Source organism: Salvelinus namaycush, chromosome 25, assembly GCF_016432855.1.
Source record: "Salvelinus namaycush isolate Seneca chromosome 25, SaNama_1.0, whole genome shotgun sequence".
NCBI lineage: Eukaryota > Metazoa > Chordata > Actinopteri > Salmoniformes > Salmonidae > Salvelinus > Salvelinus namaycush.
In genome coordinates, this window is record NC_052331.1 from 34,225,393 (window position 1) to 34,248,184 (window position 22,792).

At 41.6% G+C, this 22,792-nt stretch overlaps 2 protein-coding genes across 2 annotated transcripts; both read right to left on the reverse strand.

The window, feature by feature from the left end:
• Positions 1-2,953: 2,953 nt before the first annotated feature.
• Positions 2,954-6,062, reverse strand: LOC120020350 (regulator of G-protein signaling 2-like). The gene is made up of 5 exons (XM_038963944.1): positions 5,943-6,062; positions 5,649-5,723; positions 4,008-4,069; positions 3,711-3,877; positions 2,954-3,374 (listed from the first exon to the last, which is right to left on the reverse strand). Exons 1-5 carry the CDS (start codon positions 5,996-5,998, stop codon positions 3,180-3,182), a joined length of 555 nt encoding a protein of 184 aa, XP_038819872.1. The 5' UTR covers positions 5,999-6,062; the 3' UTR covers positions 2,954-3,179.
• Positions 6,063-16,140: 10,078 nt separating this feature from the next.
• Positions 16,141-18,490, reverse strand: LOC120020013 (regulator of G-protein signaling 21-like). Its single transcript, XM_038963435.1, has 5 exons — positions 18,343-18,490; positions 18,063-18,122; positions 17,910-17,971; positions 17,565-17,731; positions 16,141-17,180 (listed from the first exon to the last, which is right to left on the reverse strand). The coding sequence occupies exons 1-5, from the start codon at positions 18,423-18,425 to the stop codon at positions 16,995-16,997; spliced, it is 558 nt and encodes a 185-aa protein (XP_038819363.1). The 5' UTR covers positions 18,426-18,490; the 3' UTR covers positions 16,141-16,994.
• Between the last annotated feature and the right edge of the window lie 4,302 nt (positions 18,491-22,792).

Consider the following 22,792-nt stretch of genomic DNA (forward strand, 5'->3'; position numbering starts at 1 on the left):
GAACCCAAACATTTGATCCTACGACTCCAGTGTTAGCCTTTCCATCTGGCTTCCTGTTAAGGCAAGGGCTGATTTCAAGCTTTTACTGTTAACCTACAAAGCATTACATGGACTTGCTCCTACCTATCTTTCCGATTTGGTCCTGCCTTACACACCTACACGTACGCTACAGTCACAAGACGCAGGCCTCCTCATTGTCCTAAGCAAACAGCTGAAGGCAGGGCTTTCTCCTATAGAGCTCAATTTTTATGAAATGGTCTGCCGATCCATATGAGAGACGCAGACTCGGTCTCAACCTTTAAGTCTTTACTAAATACTCATCTCTTCAGTAGGTCCTATGGTTGAGTGTAGTCTGGAACCAGGGATGTGAAGGTGAACGGAAAGGCATTGGAGTGAAGAGTGATCCCCCCCCCCTGGGATTCTCTGCCTCTGACCCTATTACGGGGGCTGAGTCACTGGCTTGTTAGTGCTATCTCATGTTGTCCTTAGGTGTGCATCACATCTTACAAGGCTTTTTCTCTCGCTATACTCGACTTGAGTGAGTTGAGTCACTGACGTGATCTTCCTGTCTGGTTTTGCGCCCCCTCGGGCTCGTGCAGTGGGGAAGATCTTTGTGGGCTAGACTCCGCCTTGTCTCTGGCTAGTAAGTTGGTGGTCTGTTCAAATCAAATCAAATTGTATTAGTCACATACACATATTTAGCAGATGTTATTGCGGGTGTAGCGAAATGCTTGTGTTCCTAGCTCCAACAGTGCCGTAATATCTAACAATTTACAACAATACACACATCTAAAAGTAAAAGAATGGAATTAAGGAATATATAAATATTAGAAGGCATTGACTAAAATACAGTAGAATACAGTATATACAGTATTTAAACATTACAGTGACTAGTGTTCCATTATTAAGTTGACCAGTGATTCCATGTCTATGTACATAAGGCAACAGCCTCTAAGGTGCAGTAACTGGGTGGTAGCTGGCTAGTGATGGCTAATTAACAGTCTGATGGTCTATGTATATAGGGCAGCAGCCTCTAAGGTGCAGGGTTGAGTAACCGGGTGGTAGCCAGCTAGTGATGGCTAATTAACAGTCTGACGGCCTTGAGATAGAAGCTGTTTTTCAGTCTCTCGGTCCCAGCTTTGATGCACCTGTACTGACCTCGCCTTCTGGATGATAGCAGGGTGAACAGGCCGTGTCTCAGGTGGTTGATGTCCTTGATGATCTTTTTGGTCTTCTTGTGACATTGGGTATTGTAAGTGTCCTGGAGGGCAGATAGTGTACCCCCGGTGATGTGTTGGGCAGACCGCACCACCCTCTGGAGAGCCCTGGGGTTGCGGGCAGTGCAGTTGCCGTACCAGGCCCGATAGGATGCTTTCAATTGTGCATCTGTAAAAGTTTGGGGGCCAAGCCTAATTTCTTCAGCCTCCTGAGGTTGAGGCTCTGTTGCGCCTTCTTCAGCACACTGTGTGGGTGGACCATTTCAGATTGTCAGTGATGTGTACTCCAGGGAACTTGAAGCTTTTCACCTTCTCCACTGCAGTCCCGTTGATGTGGATAGGGGCATGCTCCCTCTGCTGTCTCCTAAAGTCCACGATCAGCTCCTTCATTTTGTTGACGTTGAGGGAGAGGTTCTTTTCCTGGCACCACTCCGCCAGGGCCCTCACCTGCTTCCTGTAGACTGTCTCCCTCTGGTGGTGTGGGGGCTGTGCTTTGGCAAAGTGGATGGGGTTATATCCTGCCTGGTTGGCCCTATCCGGGGGTATCGTCGGACGGGGCCACAGTTTCCCCCTCCCGCCGCTCTCCAGTATCTATGCTGCAATATTCTAGGTGGCGGGGTGTGTGTGTGTGTGTGTGTGTGTGTGTGTGGGGGGGGGGGTTCAGTCTGTCCTGTTTGGTGTCATTCACCTGTCTTATCTGGCTTCCTGTGTGATCTTAAATATGCTCCCTCTAATTTTCCCATTTCTCTCTCTCTCTCGCTCTCTTTCTAGGACCATGCCTCAGGACTACCTGGCCTGACGACTCCTCGCTTTCCTCATCTCCAGTCCACCTGGTTGTGCTGTTGATCCAGTTTCTGCTGTTCTGCCTGCGGCTACGGAACCCTGACCTGTTCACCTGATGTGCTACCTTGTCCCGGATCTGCTGTGTCGACCTTCTCTATCCCTCTCCCTCTCTCTCGCTCTCTGGACTGCACCTGCTGTCTCAACCTCTGAATGCTTGGCTATGAAAATCCAACTGACATTTACTCCTGAGGTGCTGACCTGTTTCACCCTCTATAACCACTTTGATTATTATTTGACCGTGCTGGTCATCTATGAAGGTTTGAACATCTTGAAAAACAATCTGGCCTTAATGGCCATGTACTCTTATAATCTCCACCTGGCACCGCCAGAAGAGGACTGGCCACCCCTCAGAGCCTGGTTCCTCTCTAGGTTTCTTCCTAGGTTCCTGCCTTTCTAGGGAGTTTTTCCGAGACACGTTGCTTCTGCATCGCTTCCTCTTTGGTGTTTTAGGCTGGGTTTCTGTATAAGCACTTGGTGACATCTGCTGATGTAAAAAGGGTTTTATAAATACATTTGATGGATTGATTGATTGATTGAATCTCGGCTGCAATATCTGGCTACGATTGTGTTATCAGATGAGACCTTGCTGCAATGTTCAGTGTAGGTGGAGAGCCATGGTCGATGCCCTAACGCGCCACAGGGGGATGAAGAGGACTAAGGCCGCACCCCGATTCTCTACTCTCCTCCAGTACTTACACATGGGATTGATGTAATCATTGGCTGGAGGAATTTTTACATTGCTAAATCCATGATTAAGTTTTTTTTTTAAATGTACAATAAATCTTTATAGCAACAAGCTGAATTACAAGTACAACTTACAATGGAGTTATTAAATATTAAATATTACAAGTTTACAAATATACATCACCATCAATATATACAAATAACACAGACACTTGAAGTCAGTAGCATTCGTTGGTTGTTTATCAGATGAACCATTCCATGTGAGGGAGTGTTCAAGTCCATTCCATGTGAGGGAGTGTTCAAGTCCATTCCATGTGAGGGAGTGTTCAAGTCCATTCCATGTGAGGGAGTGTTCAAGTCAAGTGCACACTTCAAGAGAAGAGCAGAGAATTGGATTGCCAGAGTACATTTTTTTGGAGTCTGAGTCAGTCAGTCTCAAGTTCTTCTATGTTTTCCTAAGCCCCTGCCACCAGCACACAGGTCCTTGTAGTAGTCAGACTGAATGAACCGAGGATACGCATCGTTCTCCATAAGGCTACAGACCTTCCTCTGGGCACCGTCAAAACAAGATGGCGTTGGCTTGTGGAGACTCTGAGCAATGGTGTCTCTTGTGTGGTAATCGACGTTGACCTGATTTGAGAAAGAAATGCAATAATCACACTCGACACAACCTTAAATAACCCTATTTATACACTATTATCATACATGTCAGTCGTTCTTCATCTAATTTGGTTTTAGGTTACTTTTAAATCTATTATAGTTTTCCTTCATGTCATCCTGGAAAGTTTACAGATGATATTCTCCCACTGTGCAGCAGTTACAGAGTTACTCATGGGGAATTTCTAAATATTATTATTTTTAATCTGTATAACTTGCAAAGAAAGTCACTCATTTATTATCACTATAAGGAACATGAAGTGATATACATGATGGTACTGTGATAATGATAATATAATGTGTTTCTACCTCCATAGGGGAGTCACTTTGGATGAATTCTTCATAAATGCTAGTAGCTTTCCAGGCAAGCTTCTCTGGACTGGTGATGGACTTGAAATCTTCACAGGCAAGCCAAAACTCCAGATTCTCCTCACAGAACTCAGACTTCAGGAAGACCCGAAATGCCACTTGGCCACCTAGAAGCAAAATGGAGAGAAAATATTTGGGTTGATTTAGGCTAATCTGCAGTCCGGTAGTGTGTTTTATATATTTACAAAAATATGTTGTATATATTTACTGTATATATATATATAAAACAAAAATTACATTTATGATTGAGTAGTTTCTCTAAGGATTGTCCCCACTGTTTCGCTTCATTAACAGATTGTCTGCAAATAAAAAAAATAACAAAAAGAGGTTGAAATATGGGAATAGTGTAACTGAATTAGTGTTGCAAGGTATACTGGTAGACCAGTAATATAATCAAAACGTCATGATACCAACATTTTAGAATAACATACAGTTTCATATAATACTACAAACATTTTCGGCCCTACCGATCTAAAGAACTCGCTGTCGCCTGTTATAAAATGTTTATCATGTGTGGCAGCTGTGATCAGCAAGCCGTAACCCCTGCCAGCCCTCACTCACCTGCTTCTCTCTGCCCACTCTTCCTGCATATCTATTCCTCCATCAGTTTTTAAAATATAATTGAGCCTTGATGGCGAGCGGGGATGGAGACCCTGATCGGTCTTCTGTTATTACATTTGTATGTTTGATACACCGGAGCAGTGCGCAGAACGAGCAAAATTGATACATTGTATATAATTTCATCCTGATATAACCAAGAGCACAGGCCAATCTGAGTATAGTGGCAAATTCGCTGTCACACAGCAGTGCCAGAGAGGAAAACCCGCTTCGCGACAGACATGCTTGCAGCTTTAGAGCAAAGAAAACGGCTTGTTTCTAGCTCAAACGGTTTAAAAAAAATATTACTCCTATAAACAGAGCTACCCTTTTTCTTTCTGCGCGATTTCTGTGATATTTCACAAACCATGTCGCGGGCGGTTTTAAACTAATCCCGGCCCGTTAAGTATTGGTTTGATAACAAACAACGTTATTCAGTCATGTTACCTTTCTAGCTAACAACCTGCTAACTTGACAGTAGGTCTAAGCCAATTTGATTGGCACAGGAAGAAATAAAAAGGGTCTGCAACTCATGAGATGTGCTTCAAAGGTAGGATTGATTCATATAGCGTTTTCTCCTTACTGCTACAATGACATGCGGATCATTATGCATGTATATTCCTAACTCCCATTACTCTAGCCAAATTATAGGTAGGCCTTTGCAAATTTTGGGGCGGCAGGTAGCCTAGTGGTTAGAGCGTTGGATCGAATCCCTGAGCTGACAAGGTGAAAATCTGTCGTTCTGCCCCTGAACAAGGCAGTTAACCCACTGCTCCTAGGCCGTCATTGTAAATAAGAATTTGTTCTTAACTGACCTGCCTAGTTAAATAAAGGTAAAATAAAATAGCCATTATATGCAGTATTTTATTATACAGTGAACAGTGTGAAGTTAATATGTGTTGTATTGAGTAGAAGTGTGAATGTCTGTGACGAGTTTGTTTTGTAGCACGTGCACATAACGTTTAGAAAACGGGAACAAGCGTCAGGAGGACGGGGCGAACAGGACGCTAATGCACATAACGTTTAGAAAACGGGAACAAGCGTCAGGAGGACGGGGGGAACAGGACGCTAATGCACATAACGTTTAGAAAACGGGAACAAGCGTCAGGAGGACGGGGGGAACAGGACGCTAGGCCACAGAACCCCCCCCCCCCCCCCCCACTACTCGGTATCGTGATACTTGGCCTGGTATCATATATTTAGTAAAATGATGGTATAGTGACAACATATTTAAAATACATACCAGAAAAATTATATTTATATTTTTTCAGTTTCACATACCTGCGCATTTTCTTCTTTGAGTGAGGTGAGGGACTATTGAGGAAGTTGTGGAGTCTCGATTTCCAGGGTATATGCCTGCAGAATAAATGATAAGAACACAGAAAGAATGTTCAGTGGTCTTTTTATAAATGTATTATAGTACACTTATTTATAGCCCAGTCACATTACGATGTTTCATATGTGATGAAATTATGCAAATGTAATACAATACAAATATGTGCTCATAACGCCTATAACAACTTTTATTAAAACTAATAATAATAATTACAAAACCAAATTACATCAACAACTTACAAAAGCCTTTTGGTCTTGTCAAGGTCTTCCGAGGCCGTCTCACAGGACATATCCATTTTTTATTTTATTATTTGTGTTCAATGGCTAAATACTGTGTACATATCACCTTTTCAACCCTGTTCGTTGAGTTTCCCAATTCTTAAGGAAGCTCGGTGGATTCTTTATGCTCTCTGACACAGCCAAGAATACCCACGCTCCACTTGCATCTCAATCCTGATTGGCTCTTCTCCATAATCACGGGGAAATCTACACTCAACAACCAGGATGTCGAGTCACTGAGCATTGTCCCAAGCTAACAATAGGTCAATGGAGTCCCAGCCAGCACATTTGGTTCCTTTGAAATTGTGCAAATGTACAGTACCAGTCAAACGTTTGGACACACCTACTCATTCGAGGGTTTTTCTTTCTTTTTTACTATTTTCTACATTGTAGAATAATAGTGAAGACATCAAAACTATGAAATAACACATATGGTATCATGTAGTAACCAACTCTGGTTCCTTAACTGTTCTCCTAGGAGGTTTAATTAACACTCTGAGAATGGACATTATAGGTTTATTTGGAGGTTTTCGAATAACTTCCTTAAAACTTTCACAGAATAATTTTTCAATAAGACTTTTAATAACACTGCTAGCTTATTTTGGGTAATCATTTTTGAACTCCAAGCACCTATTGGACACATGGAAATTAATTTCCTTATGCATTAATCATACAAACACATTTATTTGTTATTGTTACACAGCATCAGTGAGATTAAAACCTATAATCATATGCTCTCTAACCATGGATTTAGTCCACTGCGCCACCAGGATGGAGCTAGCATACCATGTTTCTTTAGACATACAAAGCTGTTCATTTTCGTCTATTCAAACAGACCCTATTTCAAAGGAAACAATCACTCATTAAGATCAGGTGTGGCCAATTAGTGGGCACGGCCAACACATCTGAACACAATTATTAACAAGATAGAGGATCGAGAGAGTTTTGTTAATGCTCAAAACGGAATGTATGTTTTAAAATAACATTCTTGTAACATTCTCTGAACGTTGCTAACGTTTTCTTGTGGTTTTTATGGAAAGTTTTCATCACGTTCTCTGAACAATTTGAGAACATTACTTTACATAGAGCCATGAGGAAACCTGTAGGAAACTTTATGCTGAAGTACTGAAATTCCCACAGAAGAACGTTGCTAATTAATGTTCTTTGAACAATTTGAGAACATTTTATGAACAAACTTTTACAGATGCACAATCGAGAGCATCCTGTCGGGCTGGCCACAGCCTGCCGTCCTGCCGTACTGGCCACAGCCTGGTACGGCAACTGCACCACCCTCAACCGTATGGCTCTCCAGAGGGTAGTGAGGTCTGCACAACGCATCACCGGGGGCAAACTTCCTGCCCTCCATGACACCCACAGCACCCGATGTCACAGGAAAGGCCAAAAAGATCATCAAGGACATCAACCGCCCGAGCTACTGCATTTTCACACCGCTACCTTCCAGAAGGCGAGGTCAGTACAGGTGCATCAAAGCTGGGACCGAGAGACTGAAAAACAGCTTCTATCTCAAGGCCATCAAACTGCTAAACAGCAATCACTAACTCAGAGAGGCTGCTGCCCGCATTGAGACCCAATCACTGGCCACTTTAACAAATGGATCACTAGTCACTTTATACAATGCACTCTAAATAATGCCACTTTAATAATGTTTACATATCTTACATTACTCATATCACATGTATATACTGTATTTTATACCATCTACTGCACCTTGCCTATGCCGCTCGGCCATCGCTCGTCCATATACTTATATGTACATATTATCATTCACCCCTTTAGATTTGTGTATTAGGTAGTTGTTGGGGAACTGTTAGGTGACTTGTTAGATATTACTGCACTGTCGGAACTAGAAGCACAAGCATTTCGCTACACTCGCATTAACATCTGCTAACCATGTGTATGTGACAAATAAAATTGGGTTGGATTTTGATTTGATTTGAATTAGAACCATGAGGAAGACTGTAGGAAACGTTATGCTGAAGTACTGAAATTCCCACAGAATAATGTTTTTTTTTTTTTTACATTCTTCTTTTAGAACATTCCCAATGTCAAACTTTACCAGTTCGAGAACGTTCCTAGAACATTAGTAAAATTGAAATTAAATGAAACTATGTTTGAACTTTTAATAAATGTGTTAAATTAATGAAATACCAAGAAACTATCCTGCACCATTCCCAGAAAGTTGTGGGAAGGTTGTATGCAAAATAACCATAGGACAACCATGGTCTCACCATGCTCTATGAGACATATGGGTCTCAGAATGTTATGGGTTAGCTGGGCGTGCTTTTATCTGACGAGCTTCACTCCAATTCCTCACATTTACTTGCCAGGCCTTTTGTGGAATAATAGATGAGGCCACATGAGAGCAACGAGATTCAGACCTCATGCTCCCCTTTATTATTGGCTAATTACAGATGTGGGATCTTAATTTGCAGAGAATTTTCCTGCACTACAGGACATGCAAACTTGTAGTGTATTTGAGTTTTAAAAATGCTTCTAAAGTTTGTAATTTTTATTTAGAAATTTCAGACTTGATTTGTCCTAGTACAAAATGTATCAACCCCTACATAAATGTCCATTCATTATAATCCACAAAATAATTCACATTTCCTGTTGCTGCAGGATTATTTTCCTGCTGTAACAAACTGGCTCAAATTAAGATCCTACATCTGTACATAACAATGCATTACGAGGCATGTCTAGTTTTTGAATGGAATCACATTCTTGTCTTTAGAAGGTGTAATCATTGGATATCAGCTGACGTGTTCATCATTGATCAAACTGATCTCGAAGCGACAACACCGAAAACACCAAAAAAAATTAAAATAAAAACTGAGGTAACAGGAGGGTATGACAGGAGTTGTTGTGTTTATGTCACCATTTTATTTGTGACTTAGATCAATCCAAATGGTTTTTTTTGTGTGTGACTTCATAAGAAAGATAAATGTGAGAAAGATAGAATATAAGTGGATGGACATGCTTTAACGTTGCAGATGGGGAATTCAAACCTCCATAGCAGAGGGCAATGCATGGTCCAGTGTCGGTTTTAGACCACCATGCCAAACTCCAGCACATCCAAGGATCGTTAAGCACTTTAAAATACATTCTTTGTAAGAAATGTGCAATATAAAATTTGATTAATTGATTGTTTAGAGAATAAGTGTGTATCTGCATGTTCCCTTTAGGATTGCAAGTGCTTTGAGTTGTCTAACTTTGTAAGCGAGACAAAATGTAGAGGTGGGGTCCTAATTTACAAAGCATTTGCACCTGTTTTTTTTTTTGTGAGACATAAAAAGTGGGGATAAGGGCAGAAACATTGCTAGAAGTTAGGAAAGATTAAAACTGTAAAATTAAGTAACAAGTAGACTAGACTACTGCTGGTAGACTACTGCTATGTTATCAGCTGTTCAATAGGAAGAATGAAACCTATGAGTTAGTTGTGTTTGTGGCCTTTATCCAAGATGTTATCTCAGGCTATTCTATTCATCAGGTTGAGGATGCAGTTCAATCAGGTCAAGAATGTTCTTTAAATAGACTGTTTGAGGAGTTAAAAATACACCTCAGTGGATGAAGGTGTGGTGAGGAATGACTGGAATGTTCTCTGACAGGTGGTAGTCTATTTATAGGATCTGTGTTGTAGCCAACCAACAGGAAGTGTATTCAGCCCAGGAACAGTCTAACACCAGGACAAAGGATTCACAAAGGGTCTCAGAGTAGGAGAGCTGATTTATTTTATTTTAAAGTTGAACCTTTATTTAACTAGGCAAGTCAGTTAAGAACAAATTCTTATTTACAATGACGGCCTAGGAACAGTGGGTTAACTGCCTTGATCAGAGGCAGAACGACAGATTTTTACCTTGCCGGTTCATGGATTCAATCCAGCAACCTTTTCGATTACTGGCCCAACGCTCTAACCACTAGGTTACCTGCCACCCCGTGATCTAGGATCAGGTCTTCTCTTTTATTCATTATGATTTAAAAGGCAAAACCGATCCTACTTCAACACTACTCTGAGACGCTTTGTGAATACAGGCCCAAACATAGACATACTTAATTTGTGCTCATGTTCTGAAGGGCCTAACTTTTCTTTGTTTCCGCTGTTACCACAAACGTGGAACATGAAGTAGGTTACTATGCACATAGGTAGATAGGTATGTAGACAATGTTATTTTAAGAAGAAGTATTTTTCATGTGACGACCCAATTGACTCCGACGCAGAGGAAGTGAGAACCTGCTGATCGAAACAATCAGTGGAAATTCTTGCAGACACAGCAGGGGTTCAAACTGTAGAACCCAGTTCCTACATTTGAATAGAACAATGTATTGTATCAAACAAAACTTCAGCTTCAGTTTATCTCTGGGACCCTCAGGATGACAAATCAGAGCAAGATTACTGAATGTACGTACATTATTTACCTTCAGAGGTAAATGTATCAAACCAGTTGCCATGATAAATGTTTTGCTGTTGTTGTGCATTCTCCTCAAACAAAAGCATGGTGTTCATTCACTGTAATAGCTACTGTAAATTGGACAGTGCAGTTAGATTAACAAGAATTTAAGCTTTCTGCCCATATAACACATGTCTATGTCCTGGAAAGTTTGCTGTTACTTACAAACGTCATGCTAATCACATTAACACACGTTAGCTCAACCTTCCCGGTATAGGGACACCGATTCTATAGAGGTTAAATTATTCCGCTCTTCACCTCAATATGAACAGGAACGATTCACGGTACTAAAAGAAACAATTGGAAAACAAGGCTGTCTTACGTTGCGCCAACTAAACTGTCCCTTATTGGTAGAGCGTGCTCACCCCCTGGACGTTGTGTGTTGAAGTTTTGTATGGTTCTCATGTTTACTAATAAAACAATGAGTTATTATTTTGATTGCTTGGCCTGGCTATAGCAATAAGTACGATGGCTAACGTGACTGAAATGACGAAGGCTAACAAGCCAAGTTTCGGCTTCCCGGTCATACCCCAAAGATACTCACGTTTGTTATTTTGTATGTCTCGGCTCGGTGCATGCTCAGGCTGCCCTCGCTCGAATCAGTTCATGTGTGGGACTAGGGGACGGCTGCCACTGTTGCTCTAGTAGTCCGCGGCGTAGGTTCTTTAAACAATCTTGTAATATTCCATAAAGGGCTTGGTGTTTCCGATAGTGACAGAAGGCTACTTCTCCACCCGGCACAGCCAGAAGAGGACTGGCCACCCCTCATAGCCTGGTTCCTCTCTAGGTTTCTTCCTAGGTTTTGGCCTTTCTAGGGAGTTTTTCCTAGCCACCGTGCTTCTACACCTACATTGTTTGCTGTTTTAGGCTGGGTTTCTGTACAGCACTTTGAGATATTAGCTGATGTACGAAGGGCTATATAAATAAATTTGATTTGATTTGATTTGAGGGCTACTCGTAGAGAGATGGTGACCAGGTTCTGTGGTTAAGGACTGCTTGCCTCTCTTCCCAGACTTATCAATGAAGGGTCCGGTTCCACCGGACAGTGCCCCCACATTTTGTTATGGCAAACAGAGTCCTACGTTATCCATTGCCAGAGCCCTCTGTGCCCATAAGGGGACCGGGCTTCATGCAGGCTCAAAGTGTGTTGGAAGCTTGTTCATGTTTAATGCCCCTCAGTTGCCCCACATTCCATGGTTTTCACAGGGTTTAAGGGGTATATCAATCTCCCCAGGGTTAGAGTAATAAATTGGGCAATTCGCTCTCTGTCCACAACTTCTCCCTCATACGTGGCTCATTACAGGGATTCATTGCTGTGTCCTGCCTGTAGCTCACTAGTCCCTATGAGGTGCTTAGTGATACAGGTTATGGGTTCTATAGGCGATTGGTTTAATTCCTGGAAATGAGATTAGATTAAATTAAGAATTGCCTCTGTCTGTTACCACAGAAGGGGTGAGTGTTTCAGGCAGCCTTCCTCCTCTTCACGAGAAGAGAAGGTGTAGCAGGGATCGGACAAACACGCAGCGTAGCCAGTGCTCAACATGTTTAATAAACGAAACTGTGAACACTTACAACAATACAAAAATAACAAACGTGGCAAACCGAAACAGTCCTCTCTGGTGAAACGAACACAAAGACAGGAAACAACCACCCACAAACCCCAACACAAAACAAGCCACCTAAATATGATTCCCAATCAGAGACAACACAACCTGCCTCTGACTGAGAACCATATTAGGCCAAACTTAGAAACAGACAAACTAGACACACAACATAGAATGCCCACCCAGCTCACGTCCTGACCAACACTAAAACAAGTAAAACACACAAGAACTATGGTCAGAACGTGACACACTGGTACCTGTGACTGGCGGGTGTGATAACCTTCATTATAGCGTTTTTTCCCCCTGGGTCTATTTTTAATGTGTGTGGTCCAGTGCTGGGTGCAAGCCGGTTACCAGCGCGCATCTTACCGCCTGTTGTGACAGAAGTACCCCCAAGTGCCACTGCCAATCGGGGTACCATTTGTTACAGGAGCCCCCAAACCCTGAGTTGAACGAGCTATCATGCAAACCTTGGCACATAAACAGTTGTGTCAACCCAAGGTTCCACAGTGTTCACTGGTATCCAAAGTGTTGTGTCTCCCGTTGTGGGTTCAATTAAAAACTCTCCACATTTAGACACGGTTTGAGAGTGGTGGTAAGGGAAAGATAGCCAAGCTCTCCCAGTCCCTGTGCCTTCAGATGGCACTTGACGGGAGGCTTGCTGTCTGCTCCAACCATTGCCTAGTGGTTCGAGTGTTGGGCCAGTAACTGAAAGGTTGCAGGAATGAATCCCTGAGCTGACACGGTAAAAATCTATTGTTCTTCCACCTGAGCAAGGCAGTTAACTCACTGTTCCCTGGGTGCCGAAGATGTGGATGTTGATTATGGCAGCCCCCCGCACCTCTCTGATTTAGAGGGGTTGGGTTAAATGCGGAAGACACATTTCAGTTGAATACATTCAGTCCCAATGGTGCGCATGTGCTGTGTTGCTCTGGTTCATGTGAACAGTCAGATCAGGGTACAGGCTACAATTTGTCACGCGTCCCTCCCGCTTCTGCGTTGTCATCAAGTCGACTGTTCCTGAGGTCTCAGTGCCTGTTTTGAGGGAAGGAACATCCTCCCATCTCCAGACACGGGCAAGCCGACTGATTTTTATGTCAGGTTCGGTACCGGCTGGTACATTTTACACTCCGTTCTAGACTTATATGTCCTCAGCAAGCACCTCAGAGTCTATGAATTCAGAATGCTCATGAGCCACCAGCTATAACAGTCGCAGTGTTACACACATACATGCAGCTGTCTCATACTCAGTCTCTACGCTTCATAGGAAACCAGAAAATGAGTTGTCAAACTGCATCTCACCGCATTCCCTTTCTGGATCTCAAGTTAGAAAAGTGCGATTTGCGAATGGGTTCATCCTCATAGGGGGGTATCCAGGTTCTGGTTCCTATAAGCCTAATTTTGTCTGGTTCACCGAATGTGCCTATGCCTACTGGGAATGAGGGATTCTGTGAGCGAAACCGTTACCCTGAGGCTATTGTTGTTATGGCCTTTCCAGCGGTGAGTGCTAGTCTCTCTCCTTGATGCATCTCACAGCCAAAAGTGGTTGAATCGGGTGTCCTGAAAATGGTTGTCTAGCAATGGAGAACAACCAATTTGACAGAGCTTGAAGAAGTTAGAATATAACAATGGGAAAATGTTGCACATTCCAGGTGTGGAAAGCTCTTACGGACTTACCCAGAAAGACTCACAGCAGTCATCGCTGACAAAGGTACTTTTACAAAGCACTGACTTAGAGGTGTGAACACATACAGTATGTAAATTAGATATTTCTGTATTTAATTTTCAATATATTTGCAAACATTTAAAAAAACATGTTTTCACGTTGTCATTATGGCGTAATGTGTGTAGATGGGTGAGAAAACAATCCATTTTGAATTCAGGCTGTAACACAACAATGTGGAATGTGGAATAAGTCAAAGGGTATGAATACTTTCTGAAGGCGCTGTAGATACTGTACATGGAGGCTATAGATGGCATAGATAGACTGTTAATATGCACAAGCATCCAAGTGAGTTCCATTTAAAGCATTTACTCCTGCAGTGTATTGTGCATAAGTGTATATGCATGGGGTCTTGCTTTGTCACTTTGGGTCATGCATGAAAAGAAAAATGTTACTTTACTAAGAAATGTACAGTAGTTTTATAGTAATTTATCAACAGTTAATTATTAGCTTGTAGATTGTTTATGAATCTATACTAAGAAACTATAAGGTTGCCAAATACTGATCTGACAAACCAGGCATCGGCAACATAAGGCAGGGTATTTGCCTTTGCATGCCAAGCAATTTGATCAAATTGATATAATAAATGAAATTACATTCGTTTTAAATTGCATTGGTTTTCCATAAATGGCTACTGCGTTGGACCTGAAACCGTTCCTGAGAGTATTCCTTGGGCCAGTGTTTCCAACAGTCCTCCAGTACCCCCAACGGCACACAGTTTTGTTGTAGCCCCGGACAGTTTTGATGTTAGTTGACGAGTGTAATCAGGTTTGCTTGTCCAGGGCTACAACAAAATTGTGTGCTGTTGGGGGTACTGGAGGACTGTTGGGAAAAACTACCTTAGGCCTACAGTATGTGTGAAGATAAACCGTCTTGGGTATAATTTAAAAGAAGAAAGGGAAGTGTGGCTGTTCGTCGTAACGATGAGACCAAGGCGCAGCGTGATTTGAATACATTCTTCTTTAATCAAAGAAAGAATACTGAACAAACTATACAAAACAACAGAACGAACGTGAAGCTAATATAACTGAGTGCTGACATGCAACTACACATAGACAATAACCCACAAAACCAAAATGGAAAATGGCAACCTAAATAGGATCCCCAATCAGAGACAACGATAAAGAGCTGCCTCTGATTGGGAACCAATTCAGGCCACCATAGACCTACATATGGCTAGACTACACACACACACCTAGACATACAATACAAGACAATACAAAACAATCATATCCACCCTCGTCACACCCTGACCTGACCAAAATAATACAGAAAACATAGAATACTAAGGTCAGGGCGTGACAGTGGCTTAGATGCACAAGGTGTGTCTCTCTGCAGAATGCACTCTCCTGCCAATTTGTGTGTATTTATTGTTTCATAACTTCATTGTGTAAATTGTTTGCCCTCTGATAGTTAGCGTCTAGCAATTCCCCATTACATACAGTATATCACCAGTAGTACGTTTACCATTAATCCCAATATTTTGTTTAGTTACGGTAATTTCTGTTAATGCATTCAATATATTATTATTACAGTCATTACAGAGTGGACACATTGTTTTCAGAGCTCACAACCTTTGCTACACTTGTGAGAAACAAGTTATGTGTTTTTGTGCCTGATAAGCAGGATTTTCAACTTGCAGTTTTTTGTCAATGATATGTCTGTGATACATCTCACTCCGTCAGAACACAGCGCAAAAAAAACTTCCACACATCCTGTTCTTCTGACGAGATAGAAAGTCTGCTAAATCGACCGTTCTGATGCTTCTGACTGTCACATGACCCAGTTAAATGAGGAGACACTGGTTACTAATACACAGTGTTGTCTAAACAAGGAAACTATGACGATTTGTCATGATGTGTTTTTTTGCCTCACTACCTCAATCAACAACCAAACAGATCTGAAACAGAGAACTGGTACAGGAAGCGACAAACTGCCACATAAAGTTAGATTCTCTCCCGCCAAAACCTTCTCATGGTAACACTTTACCTAAACTTAAGCATCCTGGTGTAATGCTTTATAAGTTGTTATTAGCATGTAGGAGCCTTCATAATGTCTTATAAAAAGGCTTGTAATATGTTGTATCTTTCTCTGCATAAACTGTTAAACTATCTGGCTGTTATTTTGTTCAGATGCCTAATGCATAATTTACCCAAATGCTTGAAGTAAAAAGTTACCTTTTCAGTAAAATGTGTGAAGCTTCTTCAACAAAACTGGTCTTTAATAAACCTTAGAATGTTCTAAGTAAATTATCAGTGTTTTGAAGGATTGAAGCAGTAATTGTTGTGTGTGAATGTATGTGTTTTTATGGAATTTATATTCAGTAAGATCCTAATTTAGCAAACAAATACATTCATTACGTTAGAACTCTTGTTTTAATTGGATTTTTTTTACATATATACAGTGCAATAACAACATGTTTACATTGTCATTCCTTCACATTTTAATTCTCCAACATGTTATAATTTTTTTCAGCTTGCATGCCTCATGGCGTGGTGTCAGAGTAAAAACATATCCTATTGTAAACTTGTATTGGTTTTAAAAGACACACTTAGTAGATAATTGTATCTAATGTCTCATCAAATAACTCCACTGATCAACTGCAGATACCTGCTCATACAGTTACTGCTCTGGCTGTTAACATGCTACATAATATGCATAATTGAAAACATCCCCCAAGACACAGAAAGTCCCTAACTATCACGTACTCTGCAAGGTAATCCCCCAGCACCCCATCTCTGTCATAGAAATACAATCTATTTCTATGTTCTCTGTAATCCTTTTCTATGTGTCATATGTTCAATTTACATTTGTATTAATTTAGCTGACGCTCTTATCCAGAGCGACTCACAGGAGCAATTAGGGTAAAGCACCTTGCTTAAGGGCACATCGAAAGATTTTTCAACTAGTCAACTCATGGATTCAAACCAGCGACTTTTCAGTTACTGGCCCAACGCTCTTAACCACTAGCTGCTGCCCCTGTTGTGTTTCTCTTTCAAGTGGAAACACATAGACTACTAGACACAAATGTCAGCAAGGACTCAAAGTCGCTTCTGTACGTTTCGTCCAGCCTTTCCCTTTGGCCTCTTATCTCTGTACCCAGTAGAATTGACATTTGAAAACATCTTCTCAGGAATTCCATTTGCAAACCCTTCTTGGCTGTCTAACATTGCAGTCCATTGTTGGAAGCCTCGGTCCAGTTTCTACCATTGGTATTCATTTACACCTTAATGTAGTCTGATGCAGAGTCCAGTAAGGTCCTGTAGATGTTGGATCTGAGGAACCGGGGGTAGGAGTCTTTCTCCATCAATCTGTACACAATCCTCTGGGCCTCGTCGAAGCAAACTGTGGTGGGCGTCTTCACATTCCACCTGATGAGATCTCTGGTCTTGTGGTCAATGTTGATCTGGCGAGAGATAGAGGAAACTGATGAGACTTGGTGGATACAAGCAGATGTGGTCATATATAGTAAATAGTAAATATAGTATAGTAAATATATAGTAAATACATACATGATCAAAGATCTACATGCTTTTCGTAAAGTATTATAAACTGGGTGGTTCGAGCCCTGAATGCTGATTGGCTGAAAGCCGTGATATATCAGACCATATACCACGGGTATGACAAAACGTTTATTTTTACTGTTCTAATTAAGTTTGTTACCAGTTTATAATAGCAATAAGGCACCTTGGGGGTTTGTGGTATATGGCCAATATACCACGGCTAAGGGCTGTATCCAGGCGCTCCACGTTGAATCGGGTGTAAAAACAGCCCTCTGAGTACAACATACCTCTTTTGGAGCCTCGGCTTCTATATATGTCTTGTAGATTTTCTTGGCCCTGGAGGACAGCCTGAAGGACGACTTGATCTTCTTGTAGTCTTCACAGATCAGCCAGAACTCAATGTTCTCGTCACTGAACTCCGACTTCAGGAAGGCTTGAAATGTTGTCATGCCATCTAAAGGGTGCGGGGGTGGGGGTGGGGGGGGGGGGGGGGGGGGTGGGGGGGGGCAGACACACAGACAGACTTAGCTAGGCTGAACAACCTGCAAACCTACGAAAATTGACATGACGATTATATCATCAACCTCCTGTTATATGTTTAAATGCTGTTTTGAAGTACATGAAATGCTTACATTTCGATGCGAGAAGTCTCTCCAAAGACTGGGACCACAGGATCATTTCCTCGGGGCTAAGTCTGTAAAAGTGGAGGACATTTAGTTTCAGATCAAAACCCTGGCTGGAGATGTGGTTCCTGGATGTGTCCTGACAGAGTCTATCCTATTTACCGTTCAGTGTTGGGGGATTGGGAAGATCTGCGCTGTAATCGGGATTTGAAGTCGCTTCCCCTGAAACATGAAGTAAATAGGTGAATACACTGTAAAACACAAGAATACACACAAAACGTGCACATGCACAATAAAACCAAAGTTATCTTGTTCCTAAGTGCAAAGGAAACCAGCAACATCATTCAATGTTTTTTTAGAACAATTAAATCTGCACAAGTGCCGAATGAGCGATTAACCAACTTTGAATGTAAAATGTATCAACAATACTGCATATACTCACTTTGTCTGCTTTCTCCTCTTGTCGTCCATGTCCATGTTGTGTGAATGCAGTTCCCTTGATGGTGACGTGACTAAGATAGGCATGTTTGGGGGAACAATAGTTGGGTTCTGTGTATGTAGTACTCAGTGTTGTGGTTCTCTGCTAGTTGTCAAAGTGTATATATTTTGACAGTTTCATCAACACCCCTCTTTATACAGAATATGGCTGCTGTGAGCGTCACGCGTTTCATTCGTTCCAAACCGCAAAAATAGAGGAAGTAAGGTATGACGCTCGTTTGTTCAAACCAGCTCAATGTAGTTGCTTGTCTGCACGTTCAGAAACCTCCACAGGTCATTGCCTGTCGAGAGTAAGGCCAGGAGATGTAAATATGACAGGGGAAATTTAAACAACAGATAAGCAGATATTTACCTTTACTCTGCGAGTTGGCTTAGGTGAAGAAGAAAAAACAAGGTCCTTTTGTTAAAGTTTTCAAACATTTGTCAGGTGGAAGTTGTACTTTCATAAGAAGTCCTTTTGATTTCAGGTCCCCATGATTCTGCAACTTCTGTTTCCACCACTCTAAATGTGACTCTATATCTATTTATTTTTTATACAGTTTACCCTCTCTTAGTTAACACATTTACAAGCATTTTTGGGTGTGCGTCAATGCATGCTTTTTTTGAAAGACTTTCTACCAACATAAACGTTTGCCTTTTGAAGAGTATAACCTTTTGGATGAGACAGTACCATAATACAGTGTTCAAATATTTTGGTGTAGGTGTCAGTAGAGTTGGTATCATGACACCTGGATGGATTATTTCCCCATTAATCATTTTATCTGGAGTTTTTGCCAGAAGTTATTGGTCCTTTGTAGCTCAGATGGTGGAGCTTGGCACTTACAACGGCAGGAAAGTGGGTTAGATTCCCGCGACCACCCATATGTAAAATGTATGCATGCATGACTGTAAGCATCTGCTAAATGGCATATTACAAATGAAATAGGGTGCAAGCAGAAGGGAGGAAAATACAGTACTTCAAAGATTTGACTGGATTCATCACTGAAAACCCCACTGCCCATCTTTTAGTATCCCAGTAGTGGCCTCTGACATGTCCTTTTCTGTCACAGAGAACCAACCATATAACGTATGTTATATACACAGATACATTGGGGCCGGATCACAATAGATTTAAAAAAAGAGTGCTGTCAAAGACACTTTTAAAGTGATGCTCCAGAGCTTTAAAAAATATAGATATTTCAGCCAGTAGTTTTGAAAGGGGTCCCCAAAAGTTGTGAACAATTGTGTACTACATCATCCATTTCCTATGACATGTAACGTCCTGTAAATTTGTACGATATGTTCCAAATTTGTAATTGCTTAATATCCCAGACTGCATCTTCAGGTAAAAAAAAGGCAGATCTTTAGCATATGACAACTGAGCAGACAAAACCAGTACTCAGTGTTACTTTTACATCAGTGATGCTAACAGTTAGTGCCACTGGGAAGAATCAACCAGGATAACTGTGTGATGGTCACATGGTAGCAGAGAACATAATGCTTCAGATACAGTCCTCAGGAATACATGGCCGCTTCATGCTGTGTTCTGTACTGTATGATGTGTCATGTAAAGATTGTAGATCAACATAAAACAAATGATATTCAAATTGTATATTGACCACAGCAATGCAGGTTCAATTCAGCAGTATTTCTCATCACTTTGAAGCATTCCTGTCAGCTTTGTATCCGTTAATCTCTCTCTCTCTCTCTCTCTCTCTCTCTCTCTCTCTCTCTCTCTCTCTCTCTCTCTCTCTCTCTCGTCTCTCTCTCTCTCTCTCTCTCTCTCTCTCTCTCTCTCTCTCTCTCTCTCTCTCTCTCTCTCTCTGTCTCTGTCTCTCTCTCTCTCTCTATCTCTCTCTCTCTCTCTCTCTCTCTCTCTCTCTCTCTCTCTCTCTCTCTGTCTCTCTCTCTCTCTCTCTCTCTCTCTCTCTCGTTCTCTCTCTCTCTCTCTCTCTCTCTCTCTCTCTCTCTCTCGTTCTCTCTCTCGTTCTCTCTCTCTCTCTCTCTCTCTCTCTCTCTCTCTCTCTCTCTCTCTCTCTCTCTCTCTCTCTCTCTCTCTCTCTCTCTCTCTCTCTGTGTACATCTGATTGTTTGTGTGCACGCCTTGTAGATGTGTACTGTACAGTAGGTTTACCACCAACAGAGGTAAATAAGAGTAGAGAAAACCCAGAGGAAGTTGTGGTGTTCACAACTCAACCCCACCCCTGCCATGTAGTTTACATAGCACCTCTGAAAATAACCTGAACATTCAAAAACCAGACAGAACAAAACGTCCCACTTTCGGTTGGCAGATCACATGTGACTGACCAAACCACCTACTTCCTCTGTCCTACGCAGCCAACTGAAATGTGTAATGTCATATGAGGACCTGAAAATAAATAAATGAAATATCCCATAAATTAAATATGTGGGAGGCAGTGTATTCGACATGAGGTATAGTCAGTCCACTGACATAGGATTGTTCTATGTTCCACTGACACAGGATTGTTCTATGTTCCACTGACATAGGATTGTTCTATGTTCCACTGACATAGGATTGTTCTATGTTCCACTGACACAGGATTGTTCTATGTTCCACTGACATGGGATTGTTCTATGTTCCACTGACATAGGATTGTTCTATGTTCCACTGACATAGGATTGTTCTATGTTCCACTGACACAGGATTGTTCTATGTTCCACTGACACAGGATTGTTCTATGTTCCACTGACATAGGATTGTTCTATGTTCCACTGACATAGGATTGTTCTATGTTCCACTGACATAGGATTGTTCTATGTTCCACTGACATAGGATTGTTCTATGTTCCACTAACATAGGATTGTTCTATGTTCCACTGACATAGGATTGTTCTATGTTCCACTGACACAGGATTGTTCTATGTTCCACTGACATAGGATTGTTCTATGTTCCACTGACATAGGATTGTTCTATGTTCCACTGACATAGGATTGTTCTATGTTCCACTGACATAGGATTGGCATATTGACATATTAGGTACAGTGTGTTTAGTACTGTACTGTGATAGTATTGTATACCTCCTAACAGACCTGCTAACTGCAGCCCACACAGAGCATTCAGATTGGATTATTGAGAATTTTGTACATGATAACATATTTTATATATTTTTTACATTTAAATGTAACCTTTATTTTAACTAGACAAACCCTAACCCAGACAACGCTGGGCCAATTGTGCGCCCCCCTATGGGATACAGCCCCCCCATATTATATATAACTAGAAAAAGGACATTTCATGAAGAAAATGTGTATTTTCAGCTATCTTAAGAGGCCAATATAGAATTCAAGCCCAACAGACATTGGAGACTTTCTATGAAACCATGTGTATTCTGGGAAACATGTACTCTCTGTATACCTAGGCTCACTTTGCATGCCTTCACCATGGTTACGTAAGGTATGCAAAGGACTTCTATCAGGCCATCGCACAGCAATGCACCTTTGACCCCAGTACGCACATTAAACTCACTTTTCAGAGCATCTAAACACTGTGGTTTATAGCTCTATTAGATCAGTCTTAAACATCTGAAAAAGGTATTCTCTTTGTACCTTCAATGATGTGAAAGTTCCTCCAAAAATGTCCACACGTTGTCTGGTACATAATATGGTGGTGGTTCATAACGGTGTGAAACTTGTACAGCGTCTGTTTTCTGTGCTAAATGTGCACACCATTCACCGTAGGAGAACGTTTCTCCTCATCTTCTGGTGCAGGGCCAGTTTCATTTGATTAAGTAATAGCCTCCATACTACAATAACGTAAGTTAATTTGAGAGCTTTGCTGCCATCTGGAGTTAGAAACCTGCACACACTTCAGGGACCACATCCCTCCAAAACCCTTCTAACCATAAAAAAAAATGTCATTGTAATTTTTATTTAACCTTTATTTAACTAGGCAAGTCAGTTAAGAACAAATCCTCATTTATAATGACGGCCTACACCGGCCAAACCTGGATGACACTAGGTCAATTGTGCGCCGCCCTATGGGACTCCCAATCACGGCCGGCTGTGATACAGCCTGGATTCTTGAAGTGTGTCGACTTGCTCACGCACCCCTCACGGATTTTGAAGTATTGGATTGATGCCAACTCGGGCAAGAGGGAGTTTGCATCATATTTCTCGTTTCCATTCATATTTATCCACGATGGGGAGTGAATGTGTGCTCTCTTCAGGGAGAAGGGAAGTTAATCGGACCACAATCATGGTCAATCAAAACAATTGGGATGTTTTGCATCAAATTCAAAATGATAGCATACAAGATACATTGCGAAAGAAAAGGCCTTCTCTTTGTCTCCCTGTTGACTGGGAACTTTAAAGGCCTGAATTCACTGTGATACCACTTTGTATTGCTGTAATCAGTGCACCTAGTGCACCTATCTCTCCACACAGAAGGACAGGAG